This window comes from Caenorhabditis briggsae, assembly GCF_000004555.2.
Source record: "Caenorhabditis briggsae complete genome, chrV, whole genome shotgun sequence".
Classification (NCBI taxonomy): domain Eukaryota; kingdom Metazoa; phylum Nematoda; class Chromadorea; order Rhabditida; family Rhabditidae; genus Caenorhabditis; species Caenorhabditis briggsae.
Window position 1 is genome coordinate 11,634,019 of NC_013488.2, and position 17,548 is coordinate 11,651,566.

The 17,548-nt window shown below is 41.1% G+C and overlaps 6 protein-coding genes across 6 annotated transcripts; 3 read left to right on the forward strand and 3 right to left on the reverse strand.

The window, feature by feature from the left end:
* Positions 1-137: 137 nt before the first annotated feature.
* On the reverse strand, positions 138-1,259 carry CBG09313 (the record flags this gene model as incomplete). Its single annotated transcript, XM_002636811.1, has 3 exons — positions 138-233; positions 279-940; positions 1,028-1,259. The coding sequence occupies 3 exons, from the start codon at positions 1,257-1,259 to the stop codon at positions 138-140; spliced, it is 990 nt and encodes a 329-aa protein (XP_002636857.1).
* A 5,147-nt stretch (positions 1,260-6,406) lies between these two features.
* Cbr-let-418 lies at positions 6,407-12,301 on the forward strand (the record flags this gene model as incomplete). The annotated part of the gene is made up of 7 exons (XM_045237741.1): positions 6,407-6,733; positions 6,806-7,804; positions 7,837-8,918; positions 8,965-10,309; positions 10,365-11,785; positions 11,833-12,106; positions 12,158-12,301. The coding sequence occupies 7 exons, from the start codon at positions 6,407-6,409 to the stop codon at positions 12,299-12,301; spliced, it is 5,592 nt and encodes a 1,863-aa protein (XP_045094080.1).
* Positions 12,302-13,349: 1,048 nt separating this feature from the next.
* Cbr-srh-76 lies at positions 13,350-14,236 on the forward strand (the record flags this gene model as incomplete). The annotated part of the gene is made up of 2 exons (XM_002636809.1): positions 13,350-13,461; positions 13,509-14,236. 2 exons carry the CDS (start codon positions 13,350-13,352, stop codon positions 14,234-14,236), a joined length of 840 nt encoding a protein of 279 aa, XP_002636855.1.
* An 87-nt stretch (positions 14,237-14,323) lies between these two features.
* CBG27119 lies at positions 14,324-16,136 on the forward strand (the record flags this gene model as incomplete). Its single annotated transcript, XM_045237742.1, has 2 exons — positions 14,324-14,981; positions 16,120-16,136. 2 exons carry the CDS (start codon positions 14,324-14,326, stop codon positions 16,134-16,136), a joined length of 675 nt encoding a protein of 224 aa, XP_045098936.1.
* Cbr-col-140 lies at positions 14,333-15,249 on the reverse strand (the record flags this gene model as incomplete). The annotated part of the gene is made up of 2 exons (XM_002636808.1): positions 14,333-15,067; positions 15,115-15,249. The coding sequence occupies 2 exons, from the start codon at positions 15,247-15,249 to the stop codon at positions 14,333-14,335; spliced, it is 870 nt and encodes a 289-aa protein (XP_002636854.1).
* Positions 16,137-16,172: 36 nt separating the features above from the next.
* CBG09309 lies at positions 16,173-17,284 on the reverse strand (the record flags this gene model as incomplete). Its single annotated transcript, XM_002636807.1, has 5 exons — positions 16,173-16,311; positions 16,360-16,518; positions 16,565-16,958; positions 17,000-17,072; positions 17,114-17,284. 5 exons carry the CDS (start codon positions 17,282-17,284, stop codon positions 16,173-16,175), a joined length of 936 nt encoding a protein of 311 aa, XP_002636853.1.
* Between the last annotated feature and the right edge of the window lie 264 nt (positions 17,285-17,548).

Below are 17,548 nucleotides of genomic sequence, written 5' to 3' on the forward strand. Positions count from 1 at the left end.
AATTTCTGAATCTCCAAAACTAACGAAACTGGTTGCAGCTAAAATTATTCCTGAAAGCAAGAAAACAGAAAAAACGAAAAAATAATAAGAAGAAGTTTTTTATTGAGTTCACCACAAACTATAAAACAGCTTCAGTTTCAAGCCTTTGGTGGCTCAGCAGATCCGAACAATCCGTAGACGAGTGCCTTCGAGAAGAGGAACGAGGCGACGAGGAGGATTTGATACATGTGGATCTGTAATTATAGGTTAAATTAATTAAGCACATATCTTAAACTCACTCTGCTTGGAGCATTCAAATTCTTGAAGGCAATCTGAAGAAGTGCTCCAGAAGCGGCACTGTAGAGGGCACTCAACAAGAAGTACGAGAAAGTGAGAGATCCCGAGACGAGTCCAAACACGAATTGAGCGGCGAACGAGGCTCCGACGGCTCCTCCGAGAAGTGGGACATGGGCGGTTCCGACTTGACCAGCAACCAATGGATAAGCGAAAGCAATAACCAATGGAGTGATGAATCCAAGTGGTTGGCCGGACACATAAGTGTATGATATGGCATGTCCCATCAAAACTCCTTGGGTGAGAGCCAGAAGGAGAAGTTGGAAACGGGTCGCCGATGTGGATCCATCCTCAGCATTTAATTGATAAGCAGCGAGGCCTGGGAGCACAAGAGTAGCCAGAATAGCTGCTCCGGCTCTTCCAATGAAGATTCCGAAGATTGGAGAGAGCAAATAGCCACCGACAATGCTGGCGATGCCGGCACCAAGAAGAAGGATTGAAGACCATCCGAAAATCTCGACAACCGATGAAGTTGGAAGTCCGATTGGGGATTGAGTCTCTTGAAGAGCAGAGATCAACTCCTGGGTTTGTGGTTGGATTTGCGATTGGAGTTGTTGGAGTTGGGCAGGTCCTTCTTGTTGGAGGACAGCAGCACGTTGACGGATTCCTGAAATAAATGTAAGAAGTAAAAAAATGATGTGACATGGGGCTATTGAAAGCATCTGTCAATAGGAGTATCCCTTCGATTACTCACCTTCGGCGGCCTGCTGGATATCCTGAACATAATTGGCGTAGGTCTTTGTGACAAACGCAATTGATGCATCCTGTTGTCCATCGGTTGCTCCCATTTGCGATGGAGCGGTTCCTCCGGCTCCGGCGTCAGCTGGTGGTGCAGCAACGGTTCCTTCCTGTGGTGGTGGTGGAGCAGCTTCCGCGGGGACAGCTCCGGCTCCCTCCATTGGTGGTTGTTGTCCTCCGTCGGCCATTTCTCTTCTTTTATCTGAGGTTCACTAAATTGGCGGTTGGTATTGGATTTGTGCGCGGCACCGAGTGCTGAAATTATGCAGTTATAGCTTTCTTAGAAAATAGAGAGTTGGTCTACCTGAAGTTTTCCAACTCGGGTCGAGTAAGAATCAAATATTGAGGGTTCTTCTGAAACGTTTCTCCTTATATAGCCACAAAATGTGCAGATTTGGAGCAAAGATAAGGATGCACGTGGATGATGACATCCTTTTTTTCTCTTCTACGTGTACAAAGTTCGCGTTTTCTACGTAAACCATGTTCACGTTTTAATAGTGTATTGGTTAATAGGGTTCTGACCTATTTGTATGAATTCCATATTTTGAATTCCATATTCTCTTGGTTTCTATCTTTACTATTAACAATCACCAAATTCTGTGTGTGTGTGTGTGTGTGTCCGGTGTTCCCGGTTCCGGGACCCTAGCGAAGTCATCACTGGACCAAAATTTCCCAAATTTTCGCAGATGATCCGAAATAGCAGCGAGATGATGTCCGTCTATTTTTATATGTAAAATTTTGCTTCTGACGTCTTCTGGAGACGTTCTTCTATTTTTAAAGTACAAGTCTTCAGAAATTATATTTACGTCATTCCCGCTCAACTCTATTTTTTTCTTATCCTCGTTATATCAGACGAAAAGATGATTTTGTGCGAATATTGGTTCAGTCTGAGTTCTGAAGATTTGAAAGGAAGAAAAATTATGATAAGAAATCTGAGAAAAAGACAAGCTCCCTAGACCAATACAAACTCGTTTAATGTAGTCTTTGAATTTCTTAGGCTTTAAGTTTTAAGAAATCAAAATATTTCGAACTTTAAGAAATCAAAATCTTTCAGTGGTTTTGAATTTCCAAACTTTGCAAAATTTTTAAATGCTGAAACTATAGAAACCTGGATCTTTGAAATAATAAGTTTCCAAATTCCAAAATGTTAAAATGTGTAAATTTTCGGATTCCCAATTTCTGAGTACTCGAGCACTTCAATTTCCAAATATTTGATTACCTGAATTTCTGAGTTTTTGAATTTCGGAAAATCCTAATTTCGAAATTCGGAAATTCAAAAAATCTCAAATATTTATCATTTTGAAAATAACAACAAATTAGGAATTCATGAATGCTGAAATGCAGAAATTCGAAAACTCGGAAATTCGCGAAATTCGAGAATTCTGAAGTTCAGAAAGGCAGAATCTCAAAAAAAAATCAGAAACCCAGAAATTCAGAAATTAAGAGTTTCAAAAATTAAAATTTCTTAAAGGGGGACTCCGACCAAAAAATTTTATTGCATTAAAATGTTTCAAAAAATAAGTATGTTTCTAATATCATGGCGAAAAATTTCGAAAAAAACCCTAAATCCCCGAAAAACGGCGTTGAAAAAAAAGGATTTGAATTCCCGCGCAGTGAGAAATCTAGGCCACGGCATCATAGCGCCTTTCTTAGATGGAAGTTTTTCCGAATTTTTTCGGTTTTCACGTCCGGCAGGTAAAAAACGTAAAAAAAACCACTGTCGGCCACTTGAAAAAAAAAACGGCAGTCAGGCGCCGTGGCCTAGGTTTTTCACTGCGCGGGAATTCAAATACTCGTCCTTCCTAACAACTTTTTTTGAAAATGTTTCGCTTTTAACGGTATTTTTCGGGGATTTCGGATTTTTTTTTGAATTTTTTCGCTATAATATTGGGAAAATAGACAACTTTTCGAACACTTTAATGCAATAAAAAATTTTGGTCGGATTCCCCCTTTAAGTTAAGTTCTTGCATTTCAGAAAATCCAAATTTGGTAATTCGGAAATTCGAAAAACCGAAAATCAAAACTTCAGAATCTCAAAAAAAAAATCAGAAATTCAGAATTTCAGCACTTCAGAAACTCAGAAATTTGGAATTTCAAAAAAATCAGAATTTCTGAATCATGAATCTCTTAATGTCAATATTTCTGGATTGCCGAATTTCTGATTTCTTGAAATTCTGAATTTCTGAACTTCCGAATTTCTCAATTTCTCAATTTCTCAATTTCTCGATTTCTGAACTACTGAATTTCTGAACTTCCCAACTTTCAAAATTAATTTTCAAATTCTTAATTTTCAAATTTGTGAGCATAGACCCTAAAAAATAGCCTCCGTAAAAGTGACGGAACCTTTTTATAAGATTGCGGGTATCGTAAGCGGGGGCCAGGAGGTTTAGCCCCGAAGGGGCGTAAACCGACTGGTATTATTACATTTCTAATTTTCACATAGTTATTTTTTCTGAACTCATCAGCAACTACTATGTTCTCTTTATTATAATCTTACCATCATAAAAGAGGGTATTGTATGACAAGGTGTCCCTTTCTAGCGTGTCAAATTGGACACATTCGATATCTCCTAGACTTCTTCTAAAAACAAGAATTGATGTCAGAAGTATCTTTCCTAGAATCTTGGAATTCCCGAATCTACCGTAGCCCACCATTCCCCGGGATTCCGAGGGCTGTTTTTTAAAAAACTTCTACACTATTCATCAGATGCAATTTAGGATTAAGAACAGTTTCATGTTGGTCTTCTGATTATTCTTCTTGAATTACCATAAAAACTGTAATAACTTTTTACTTTTCACTTTGAGTCAATATTTCTAATTTCCTGTTAAAGATATAACAAAGTGGTCAACTAATAAATTGTTTATCATAACATCAGAAGTGTTTCGTCAGTTGACACATTTTTGATATATTGCATAGAAATTGTGATAATTGAGCTCAAACTTGACTGTCTGTGTGTGTGGGGGGGGGGGGGGGGTTTCTATTACAGGTTTTACAGTATTATCAATTTTTCCATCTGATGCCCCTCCTCTATAAATACATACTATCACAATTTTTTTGCTATCTATTCTCATCTATTTCGAACAGAAATCAGGAAGTGATGTTGTCAGGGTATAAATTTTTATTCTGTATTTTTGTAATTATATGTTGGTACTGATAGTAATAGGAATGCTTCAATAAAGTCTAAAAATCAGGTATCAGGTGAGAAGCACCACCAAGATTCTTCCTATCATTTCTCAGGTTCATTATTTGACCTAAATCGTTTTTTCTCTATTTTCGAAAATGCGAGTCATCGTCCCCTAGGTGTCATGTATGAGGAGACATAAATGCATGATGTCCCCTTGTTGTCAAAACAAACAGGTAATCTAGTCGGATTTTTTTCTCTGTCTGCTGTCCAACTGCTCTCAGCCGTTTGTCACAGCGTCTGGCAGAAAAATATATAACTTCTATTCTATCATCGAAATAGATTATCTGCATAGACAATCATCTGCTTAAAACTTGTTCCAAATCACACAGTTGTCTAGTACTTGCAAATGCTCAATTTATCTTTACCGTATCTGAATCAGATACTTCCTCGATGACCCCGTTTGCAATTGCAATTGTATTTCAGTAACTCGCACATTTGGCCTCTGAACTCCAGTTATTTGAAACGTCCCCCTGATGTTATGTGAGAAGGGACAAGTCAGGGCGCGATGTCCCCTTTCTGTCGTGAGAAAAGGGACATGTCATGGAGCGATGTCCCCTTTGTATCAGGACAAATAGAAAATGTAGGCAAGATTGATTTTCTTTTTCCGCTGTCCATCTGCTCTCACCACCTATTCACAACGGGTGGCAGAGAAGAATATCTCAGTTTTTTGTGTTTTGGTCTCATCTGGTTCCTGTATCGTAATCATCTTCATGTTTATTGAATTGGTTTTTATTGTTTTGTGAACTACTTTAATAGTTCCAAACTCAGTTACTGGCTCCAACAGTGCAGTGATTGGTTTGCTTTCCTAACATTTCTGCTCATCTGAATTCATCAATGTCCTTTTCTTCGCCTTACTGTATCACACATCTCACTACAATCCACCATACCCCATTTCCACTCAAATGATGGTTAGTAGTGATTCTCCGAATTTCTAAAAGCTGTGCGTTTTGAGCTTTTTTTGCAAGAGTTTTTTTTTCATTCTATTTCTCATTGATGACCCGGATGCTCCTTGCTGGTTACCTAAATTTTCGTTTTGGATTCATTCCATATTTTCCCCATTTGTTGGCCTTCCTCGATTTTCCCCTTATTAGAATGGGTCTGTTGTTAGGTCATGTTCCCCCTGCGAGATTGGATCTTTATGTTCACAGTCATGTCCAAACAGATTGAGAGAACGCGCGAAGACATTTCATTCGAATGCCCTCTTCTCTCGTTTCTCTGTGTCTCTAACCTCGAGCCGTGTCCCCGTTTTTTTTTTTTTGGATGTCCCCGCCGTGTCGCGGCAAATGGGACAGCTGGGGGACAATTGACTGTCCCCGAGTGGTTTCGAATTCAATTCGATTGAATACAAGTTTTAAATACTGTTTTCTACCAGTCGATGGCCTACTTTGTAGTTTAGGTGTCATTTTAGGCCTTAACTGAAATTATTCTGAACGCCTAATAGATCAATCATGATAAAAATTAGACCAGCTTTTAAATTTTCATACAGTATTGTCTTTTTTACACTAATGTTTTTACATTGTGTTCTTCTAATGTTTCCGAGTCATTCGTTAATCTATAATATTTTCATATGTACAAGAAAAAAATTTTTCTGCTTCCGTTTAAGTCGATGCTACCACAAATATTTAGTTCTTTATTTTCGGTTTAACTGGGAAAATTCAACTCTTCCTTAGTCAATAAATTATAGTCTCTAGTCCTACCAGACCGTACAAATCCGCAAGAATTGAAATCCGCAAGAAACGAAAGCGCAAGAAACGAATCGGCAAGAACGCTAAACCGTGCAGAGTTTTGCTGAATTCGCGTGCGCAGGCTGCAAGAAAGGGCGGGATTTACCTGGACTGAATGAGAGTACGGTCTCAAATGTACGGTACGGTCTCAAATCCTCATCTTCCATTTCCTCGTCAGTCATGACGTCTCGTACGCAATTTGTCGTCAGTGTGTTCGCAGACATCTAGCATTTTCAAATTTTTTTTTCACCTCGACACCTAAATAAATTTACATATTTGGAGTTTTTTGCAAGTTTCCTCCATATTAATGTTGCTCAGCTGATTGCTTTCTTCTTTCTTCCTTATTTGCGTTCCTAACTGCTTTTTTTAAAAAATACAAAACTGATTTTCAGGAAATCTATATTCCTATATCGAACACCTAACAATTATGTCTGCCGAAGAGGACACCACTATTGTGGAGGATGAATCTATGGAGGAAGGTTCCGTGACTCAAGAGGCAACCGAAGAAACTGAAGAGGAAGAAGATCAAGACCAGGGGGACGAAGCTGGTCCATCCGATCGGAGAAGATCTTCTCGTAAGAAGGGTGGAAAAGGTGCGAAGAAGGCTTCAAAGAAGGCCGCTGCTGCAGCTGCTAAAGCTGAAATTCCGGATCCCTACACTGCGAGTAGCGAGGAAGTCTGTGCAGCTATTGGATTGACTGATGTGCAGTTCGACTATGATCTGGAAGAGTTTCAAGGAATCACGAATCTCAAGGTAAGTATTGTGAGAAACTAGTCGTTGATTCCGGGAAGAAACGAGTAACTAGTTTTTACATTCTCATTACAGAACTTCTCTGCTGTCGTTAAAGCGCAAATACTCGAGGCTAATCCGGGAACGAATGTTTCGAAATTGTATCCAATGTACCAAGTGAAATACAAGGAGTATCAAGATCATATGACTGCTCAAGGAAAACCAGTCCAGAAACAGCAGAGAGGAAGCAAAACTCCAGCGGTGGCTACTCCAGTCGCGCCACCTAGAAGTGCTCCAACAAAAACTCGTTCTGCTAGAAAGAAGCGTCGTGATTCCGAGGCACCGGACAGTGATCAAGAATTCGAGAACTTCATAAAGCAGCAAGAACAGCTTGAAGATGACAAAGTCAAAGAGAAGGAGGATGCTAAAGTGAAAAGAGCTGTTCAAAAGCAGGAGAAGAAGAAGGAAGCTTTGGAAGCAGCTCGTGCTGCCAAAAAGGCCAAACTCGAACAAGGGGAAGAGGTTGAGAACAACGATTTCTGTGAGACTTGCAAAGTTGGAGGAGAGCTTGTTCTCTGTGATACATGCCCACGAGCCTATCACACGGGCTGTATGGATGAGGATCCGCCAGAAGGAGACTGGAGTTGTCCACACTGCATTGAGCACGGCCCAGAAGTCATCAAAGAGGAGCCTACCAAGCAGAACGATGATTTCTGTAAAATCTGCAAAGAGACCGAAAATCTTCTTCTCTGTGACAGTTGCGTTTGTGCTTTCCACGCGTATTGCATTGATCCACCTCTTACTCAAGTACCACAGGAAGAAACATGGGCTTGTCCTCGTTGCGAGTGTGTCAAACCCGAGCAAAAGTCTGAGAAAATTTTGTGTTGGCGCTGGAAGGAAATTTCGTACCCAGACCCTGTACCAGAGGGTACAGTGCCAACTGAAGATGATGCGTTGCTCAAACCTCCCCGTAAAATGGCACCACGACGAGAGCGCGAGTTCTTCATCAAATGGAAGTACTTGTCTTATTGGCAATGCTCCTGGGTCTCCGAAATGATGCTTGAAGTGCATTTCCGTATGGTGAGTTCTAATTTTGTTGATTTCGTATTTAATTGAGCTATTTTCAGCAATACATGATGTACTTCCGCAGGAATGACTCAGAAATCCCTCCAGAGTTCGAAGAGTCTACAGCATCCCGCCATCACTCGGATAATGACCCATACAAACTCCGTGAGAAGTACTATCAATTTGGTGTGAAGCCAGAATGGATGCAAATTCATCGTATCATCAACCATCAGTCTTATGCGAAGTCTCAACAAGATTATCTTGTCAAATGGAAGGAACTTTCTTATGACGCGGCTACCTGGGAACGAGATGATGCAGATATTGCCAACTATGAAGAGGCTATTATCAAGTACTGGCAACATCGTGAAAGAATGCTCAATGACGATGTGCCAAAGAATGTGCAGAAAATGATAGCAAAACATCGTGAAGCTAAAGGACTTCCACCGAAAGAGGAGGAGTCTAGAAGACCGAAGAAGCGTGAGAAGGTCGATATCCGAAAGAAGTACGATGTGCAGCCAGACTATGTCTCCGAAACCGGAGGAAATCTTCACCCATATCAGCTGGAAGGAATAAACTGGCTTCGCCATTGTTGGTCCAACGGAACGGATGCCATTCTTGCCGACGAAATGGGTCTCGGAAAGACTGTTCAGTCGCTTACATTTTTGTACACTCTCATGAAAGAAGGACATTGCAAGGGACCCTTCCTCATCGCTGCTCCACTCTCCACGATCATCAATTGGGAGCGTGAAGCTGAACAGTGGTGTCCAGATTTTTATGTGGTTACATACGTCGGAGACCGTGATTCCCGTGTTGTTCTTCGAGAACATGAGTTTTCATTTGTTGATGGAGCCGTCAGAACGGGTCCGAAAGCAGGAAGAATGAAGACTACTGATAACTTGAAATTCCATGTTTTGCTTACTTCCTACGAGACAATCAACATGGATAAAACTATACTTTCTTCCATTGAGTGGGGTGCATTGGTTGTGGACGAAGCTCATCGATTGAAGAACAACCAGTCGCTCTTCTTCAAAAATCTCAACGAGTACACTATTCACTATCGCGTTCTTCTGACCGGAACTCCGCTTCAGAACAATTTGGAGGAACTTTTCCATTTGCTGAATTTCTTGTCAAAAGAGCGTTTCAAGTAAGTATTGAATCTTCAAGCGTTAATTTATATATCTTATTTTCAGCCAACTTGAGGCTTTCACTGCTGAGTTCTCAGAGATTTCCAAAGAGGATCAAATCGAAAAGCTTCATAATCTCCTCGGACCTCACATGTTGCGTCGTTTGAAGGCTGATGTGTTGACTGGAATGCCATCCAAATCCGAATTGATCGTTCGTGTCGAGTTGAGTCAAATGCAAAAGAAGTGGTACAAGAACATTCTGACCCGTAATTTCGACGCTTTGAATGTGAAGAATGGTGGAACCCAAATGTCTCTTATGAACGTGCTCATGGAGCTTAAGAAGTGTTGTAACCACCCATACCTATTCGTCAAGGCATCGCTTGAAGCACCAAAAGAAAAGAACGGTATGTACGAGGGAACCGCTCTTATAAAGAATTCCGGAAAGTTCGTACTCCTTCAAAAAATGTTGAGAAAGCTTAAAGACACAGGACACAGAGTTCTTATATTCTCTCAAATGACTATGATGATGGACATATTGGAAGATTTCTGCGACGTTGAAGGCTACAAATATGAGAGAATCGACGGAAGTATCACTGGCCAAATGAGACAGGATGCTATTGATAGATACAATGCTCCAGGTGCTCAACAGTTCGTCTTCCTTCTCTCTACTCGTGCTGGAGGTCTCGGTATCAACTTGGCTACCGCCGATACTGTCATCATTTACGATTCGGATTGGAACCCTCACAACGATATCCAAGCTTTCTCTCGTGCCCATCGTCTTGGACAAAAACACAAAGTTATGATTTATCGTTTCGTAACAAAGAATTCAGTTGAAGAGAGAATCACCACTGTTGCCAAGAAGAAGATGCTTTTGAATCACTTGGTTGTACGTGCTGGATTGGGAGGCAAAGAAGGAAAGAGTATGAGTAAAACTGAACTAGATGATGTGCTCCGATGGGGAACTGAAGAGCTGTTCAAGGAAGACGAGGCCGTTGCTGAAGGTGCTGAAGGAGCCGAAGGTGCGGAGAAAAAGGGAACGACCCAAGAAATCGTTTGGGACGACGCTGCTGTCGATTTCCTTTTGGATCGTGACAAGAAGGAGGAGACAGGCCCAGGTCCTGAAGACGGTGAAGGAAAGGCTGATTGGCAGAATGAGTACCTCAGTTCATTCAAGGTTGCCAGTTATCAAACTAAGGAAGCCGAAGGACAAGAGGAGGAAGAGGAGGATGAGATAGAAGTGATGAAAGAAGGAGATGAGAAGGAACCTGATCCAGATTACTGGGAGAAGCTTCTGAAGCATCACTACGAACAAGACAAAGAGATTGAAGCTCAAAAGCTCGGAAAAGGAAAGCGTGTTCGAAAACAAATCAACTATGCTAGCGAGAACATGGGCACTGATTGGAGCAAGCAGGTATGTTATTCACTTTTTCATGGAAAACTGATACTTGAATCGAAATCTTTTTCAGAACCAACCTCAAGAAGATGACGATGACAACGAATCGTATCATGGGTCTGATAATGGCGACCCGTTGAACTCTGACGACGATGATTACGATGAAAAGCGAAAGAAACGTCGTGACGAAAATAACGAGAAAATGCCTCCACTCATGGCGAAAGTTAACGGCCAAGTCGAGATTCTGGGCTTCAATCCACGCCAGAGGAAGGCATTCTATGGGGCAGTGATGCGTTGGGGTATGCCACCACAGGACTCTCACCAATCTCAATGGCTGGTTCGCGATTTGAGAAACAAATCAGAGAAGGTGTTCCGCGCTTATGCATCACTCTTCATGCGTCACTTGTGCGAACCAGGAGCTGATGGACATGACACTTTTAACGATGGAGTGCCTAGAGAAGGGCTCAATCGCCAGCACGTTCTCGGACGTATTGGATTGTTGAGTCTAGTTCGCCGCAAAGTTAATGAGTTCGAAGATTTTAATGGCGCTTGGTCGATGCCGGAAGTTCAAGACGAGATTCTCTCTAAGGCTGCCAATGGATCTGCAGAAGAATCGTCTAGAAACTCACCAAAGCCCAAAGACGTTAAAGAGGAAGTTAAAGAAGAGAAAGAAGCAACACCGGTAACAACACAAGATGAGCCAATGGAGAAGACTGACGATGCCATGGAGAGCACATCTGAAGAGACACCAGATGCTGAAAAGACTTCTGAGAATACCGAAACTGCAGCCGAAGCTTCGGCCGAAGAACCCGTTCAAAAAGATGAGCCAATGGAAACTAATGCGCCAGTAGAGGAAGTGAAGGAGGAAGAAAAGAAGCCAAAAGCAGCTCGCCCACCATTCAAGTTTAATATCTGCGATGGAGGCTTCACAGAGCTCCATGCTTTGTGGACCAATGAAGAGAAAGTTGCTCGAAATGGAAGAGAGTACGAGATCTGGTATCGCCGACACGATTACTGGCTTTTGGCGGGAGTCATGCTTCACGGATATGGCAGATTCCAAGCTAACTTCAATGACATCATCAATGATCCAAAGTTCGCTATTCTGAACGAGCCATTCAAGGAGGCTGGTGCCGATGCGGTTATCTCAGCTGATCTCAAATCGAAATTCATGCAACGACGTTTCAAACTTCTTGAGCAATCACTTGTCATCGAGGAACAACTCCGCCGTGCCGCTCATGCAAATCGTCATCTTACACCAGACAACGTTGGACCACTGGCTCAACGTTTTGCTGATTTGGAGAATATTGCTGAATCACAGGCAAATATTGCAAAAGAAAGTGCTGCAGGAAACCGCAACGCCAATGCAGTTCTTCACAAATGCTTGGTCCAACTTGATGAGATTCTCTCTGATATGAAGTCCGATGTTTCTCGCCTACCGGCTACATTCACTCAGCTATCATCGGTTACTGAACGTTTGAATATGACAGAGAGACAGTGAGTTGATATTATCACCAATTACATTTTATCTTACCTTTTTCCAGAATTCTCTCTCGTTTGACCACTAAAGATGAAGATGCTAAAGCCGGTCGGACTCCAATTCCACCACCAGGACCATTTGTAACTCCAGTTCTTCGCCAACAAATGGATGGCATACAACCGAAGTTTGCCGCTCTTTACAGCAAATTCATGAGCGAAAACGGAGAAAGAATGGAAGAGGATGAGCCAGTTCAGGCTGAACCGGAAGATGTTCCAGTCAAAGAAGAGCAAGAAGATGGAGAAAACGCTGATGCTGGTGAAACTCCACCAGTATTGAGTGCAGGTATGTTAAACCAGTCAAAGTGTTTAAAATGATTTTATAAACTTCAGAAGACAACACCGAAGAAGGAGGCGAAACCGCATCACAAGCTGAACCAGAAGCAAATCAAGCCGTTGAACAAGAAGCCGAGGCTGAGCCAGAGCCTGAACCAATGGAGACTTAATACCCATTCCCAGCCACTTTTAACCCCATAAATCCCCTTTCTGTATTAATATTTATTTTCCCTTCTATATTTATCGATACTCCATATTTATTCATTAGCATATTTTAATGCCGCAATTCTGCACCGTTTATCTGTAAACATTTTATCACTGATGTCTTCGTTTTTCAAGGAATTTATACAACGTCATCGATGTCTTTTGACGACACCAGAATAGTGATTGTTTTATGACGAGTAGCCATTCTCTTCTGCCCACACTCTTCCTCTTCCTTGTTCCCTTGGCGAGTGGAACCATTAATCAAATACATAACAGCGCAGAAGACACATGGTTCCGGTGTGGCGATGAAGAGAACTTTAGATGTTCTTTGATGTCGTGATGGAATGATAGTTGGAATTGTAACCGACAGTTTTTAGGGTATGAAATCTGAAAGAAAAACAGTGAAGTATTCGTCACCACTTCCTTGTTTACAGGCTCGAGTGATATATTAAAAAATTCAGAACCGGATGAAAACTTGATTATGAACACATGACTAATTTCAGATATTGAAGTTTTCGGAAAGAATTCAGAAAGAAAAAACCAGTCAGAATCTGTCAGATGACTTCAAAACTAGCCCTTGATACCTATTACCGTACCAATTACTACAGTATCTGTCCGAAATCGAAAAGCATTTTAAGTTCATCTGAATTCGTTGTTTATGCTCTTCAATCATCCGCAATTTACAACATTCCTTTATTCATTCTTGCTGGATGTTGTGTTTCGAAAAAGACTCCAAAATCGATGGATTCAATGAAATGGGCATATTTTAATATGCATTTTTGGTTTGTTTCCATTTCTTCTAATAGAAGAGCACCCAAATCGTCAACCCTGAGCTCAGTTTTCTCTGTTCTTTCAAAAGATATAAACTATTTATCTTAAGATCACCAATATTTTATCAGTTGGCAATTTCTTATATCTTGCACAGGAATCGAGATAATTGAGCTCAAAGTTGTCGGAATGGGTGGGATTCTTTTAGTGGAATACGGTAGTTTTTGAAAAATGGAACTTTAGGATCAGTTGTCAAAGTTTAATGATAAGCACTCTGATGACCCCAATCAGTTGGCTTCCAACTGCATCTTCTTCTATGTTGGGTCTTTTTTCATTAGCTGGAGTTCCTCATACCGTACAATTTTATGCCGCCGGAATGGTTGGATGTTGTATGTGTTAAATTTCATTTTGAAACCAAAAATAAAGAAAGTTTCAGTATCCATGTCCGCGATGATATCTCTTTTCGAAAACCGACATAACGTCATTCAGAACAACAGATTCAGAATTTCAAAACAGCCGATTCGATTTTTGATAGTCGGAATCAACTATCTATTCGCTGTTGTTTATCCCATTCCGTTTCTTTTCGGATTACCAGACCAAGACTCTGCCAAGCTATCGATTCTTCAAACTATCGCTTGTCCATCTGAAGAATTCTTTCAACTTCCAGTTTTTACAATATCCATCAATCCAGAATTCAAAACATATGCTGCTATATCAATGTTCATTTGCACTGTTTTCATGATGTTTCAGCTCAAGTTCTACGCTTCTACCTGTATTTATTATCTTGTACTCTCGAAATCTAAAAACTCTTCTAAAGTGACAATTGATCGACAAAGAAAGTTTTTCTACGGAATTCTCATTCAAATCAGTATTCCTTATCTGTTTATGTTGCCAGCAATTGGCTACACTTGCTATTCAATATTCAGAAACTACTATAATCAAGGTAAATCTGAATCATGTGATGATGCTGCAAAATTTACTTCAGACTTGAACAATTTTTTCATTTTGTTTGCCAATTTCTATGGAACTGTTGCCACGTTTGCTCTACTTTTCAGTCATACTCCATATCGAGATTTCTTTCGGAAAGTTATCTGTTGGGAGAAAACAAAACCGATTGGCAAAATATCAACCAGTGGAAATAGACCAAGTGCTTTTATAAAGTAAATGTTCCCTGATTGTTTTCTCTGAATGCTGAAATAATCCAACAATAAAACAATTTTGCTGTTAAAATGTTCATTGATACGAAAACACATGAAATGCTTAAGCCTTGTAGGCACGAGCTGGGCATGGACAATATCCAGCATCTGGTCCTGGAGCAGCATCCTCTCCACGAACTCCTGGAGTTCCGTTCTTTCCTGGTGGTCCTGGTGGTCCTGGACGTCCAGCGTTTCCTGGCTTTCCAGACTCTCCATCGTTTCCTGGGGCTCCTGGTTGTCCAGCTGGTCCAGCCTCTCCACGTGGTCCTGGTGGTCCTGGACGTCCTGGTTGTCCTGGCTTGTACTCCGTTCCTGGCTCTCCACGTGGTCCTGGTGGTCCTGGTCTTCCGGCGTTTCCTGGACGTCCAGCATCTCCTCCCTCTCCTGGAGCTCCTGGTCCTCCTGGTGGTCCTGGTGGTCCCTTGCGTCCGTTGTCTCCAGATGGTCCAGCTGGTCCAACCTCTCCTGGTGGTCCACGTGGTCCTGGGCGTCCTGGTGGGCATTGAATGCAACCTCCTGGAAGATCGTGAACAATAGCGACGACCTCTCCGGCGAGTCCTGGCTTTCCATCGTCTCCGTCTGGTCCGGATTCTCCTTGTGGTCCTTGCTCTCCTGGAGTTCCTGGTGGTCCTGGTGGGCATCCCTCGGAACGTGGTCCACAGTTACATTGTTCTGGGAATCCAGATTGACGAGATCTACGAACTCCGAAGAGAGTTTGGAAGTTAGCTGGGGCATCAGTGGCTCCGGTTGGGTTGATGTGCTTGGTCATGACGCGGTTCCAGGTGTCTTGATGGATCTCCTGAAATTGGAAAGTTAATCAACTAGAAGTTAAAGCTGCCAACTTACTCTGAACTCCATCATGCCATCCTCAACTTCCGACTTCATGTCAGAAATCTCTTGAAGAAGAGATCCCATAATGAAGACGGTTACCAAACAGCAGGTGAGTGCGATCGAAGATCCGACCAGGATAAGCTTGCCCATGATTGACAATTGAAGACAAGAGTGATTTCCGTGGCATTGTCCTTCTCTTTTATACGGTTTGTGTAGGGTGTAACTTACCGTCTAACTGTCTCCACTGACTACCTATCCACCTATCCATCAACGTTTTTTCTTTCATCTTTTTTTCTGGAAATTACAAAATCTAAGTCTCCGGAAAATGAAGGTCATTTCGTTCAATTTTTCTCTTTTCGTTTACTATTTCGCTTTTTGTGAAAGTGTAACAACGAAACCAGTTTCTTTTAGATGTGAAAGGGAATGTAAGATGATAAGAACGGAAAGAGAAGAAACTTAATTAGAAAGTAAAGGTTTTGTGAACTGAACCAATCAAATCAAACACCATTGACGGAAAACGGTTGGTCAAGTGACTTCTGGTGTGAAAAAAATGAGATGCAGATAACCGAATCTTGATGCGAAAAAAAACGGAATACAGATATCTCAAGTATGCAGAAAATTCTAAAAAACATATATGGCGGTTTATGTTTGGCATCAATATGTAGTAGCGGAAGTTTAAGAACAATTCTCGCGGAAGAGAATTTCTGCAGATGAACCTATTTGCTGAAAGTACGGAAAAATAATTTTCTCGGAATCCGGAACGCGGAATTGGGAATTCGGAATACATTACTTTTCTCGAAATTCGGAAAACGGAATCCGGACAAATAAAAATTTGACGCAATCCGGAATTCTTTGTAAAAACACAAAAATCAATATGATCCAGAAAAATATTTATTTGAAAAAGTAACTTTATCAGGACCCAAATGGGCCTTGTATAATAGATTTTCTTTTTAACGGAAGGTTTCGGAGAACTTCAACAGTTTATATCAAAATCTGAATCTGCGTATTTGAATCCTCAAGGAAACAAAAAAAAATAAAAAAATAGGACATGTTCAAAAATTTATTCAATGCAATCAGTTTTTATTGGCTCCATACTCGGCTTCCCAATCATACGGATATTCCTGAAGATTTTTTGTCTTCATCAATGTTCGAAGGGTCGTGTAGAGTAGTCCGTAGTCGGGTGCCATGAAGTAGGTCAACGAATCGATGTGACTGAAAAAAGAAAAGCTGTAAATAAGAAAACGCTGTCAATCTTTCTACTTGAGAATGACACGATATTCTTCCATCGGACATTCAGCCAGCATTTGAGATAACCCAGGTTCGACTCGAGCATTCTTTTTGATGGCTCCGACTTCTTTGATGTCAGTCGCGATTTTCCACGGAAGAGCGGCATTTGTGAAGTCGACTAGCATGTAGAACCTGTACAGTTTGAAGAATAGTGATGCTTAAAATCTAATTGACATACCAACTCTCAACATCATCTTTTCTACCATGCTCCATGTAATTGTGTGAAGCGATTGGAGCGTAACGAGGAGTTCCTCTATACGGAGCTTTTCTACGTGGCTGAAGCATCACATTCTGATCATTTACATATCGACGACATAATCCGAAATCCAAAACAAAAATCTTTCTTAACTCTCCCACTTCAGGTCTTCCCAAGCAGAAGTTTCCTGGTTTGACATCCCGATGCAAAAATCCACACCAATGCAATTCTTCGAGTGCTTCAAGGCATTGAATCGATGCGCCAATGGCAGATCCTAAAGTCAAATGACTGTTTGGTCCAGTTTTCTTTGCATCTTGAAGTGATTTCCCGAGAAATTTCATGACGATGTAATTGAAATTATCATGCTTTCCCTTGTCTGAAAATTTATTTTTTTTCTTTCATAAATTGATTCCTAACCAATCAAGGTTGGCATGTGCTTTGCTCCTCGCTGAGTCAGCTTTTGCATCACATACAATTCCAATTTCAGAAGCTGAAAACTACTTGTTTCGAATAAAGAATTTAGGAACTCACCGGAATTTTTTCAGTTGCGAATTCAGCCTTCAGTGCGTGCTCGGCTCCACCATTGTCATCCCTTACAGCGTAAACTGCTCCGAATGTACCTTCTCCTAGTTTTTTGAACACCGTAAAACGATTCACTTTGTCGCCATTGTTTAGTTGTATTATCTGTGGTGCAGGCGCCATGTTTGAAGAGAGATAAAATTGGGAATAAATTTAAAGGGAAGGGTTAATATGTTCAACGCGAGGAAATAAACAAAATTGCTCCCATTTTTATTCTGTTCGAAAAACCTTTGCTGGAGATAAAAAAGATCTTAACTTTGAACTTGTTCACGGAATGTCGACGAACATAAACACCGGATCTTTCCTTGAATTAAACCCAACCAGTAATTTAGTTCACCGTAACCACTCCAATAGAACCCATCCAAATCGTTAACTTTGAGTTCATAT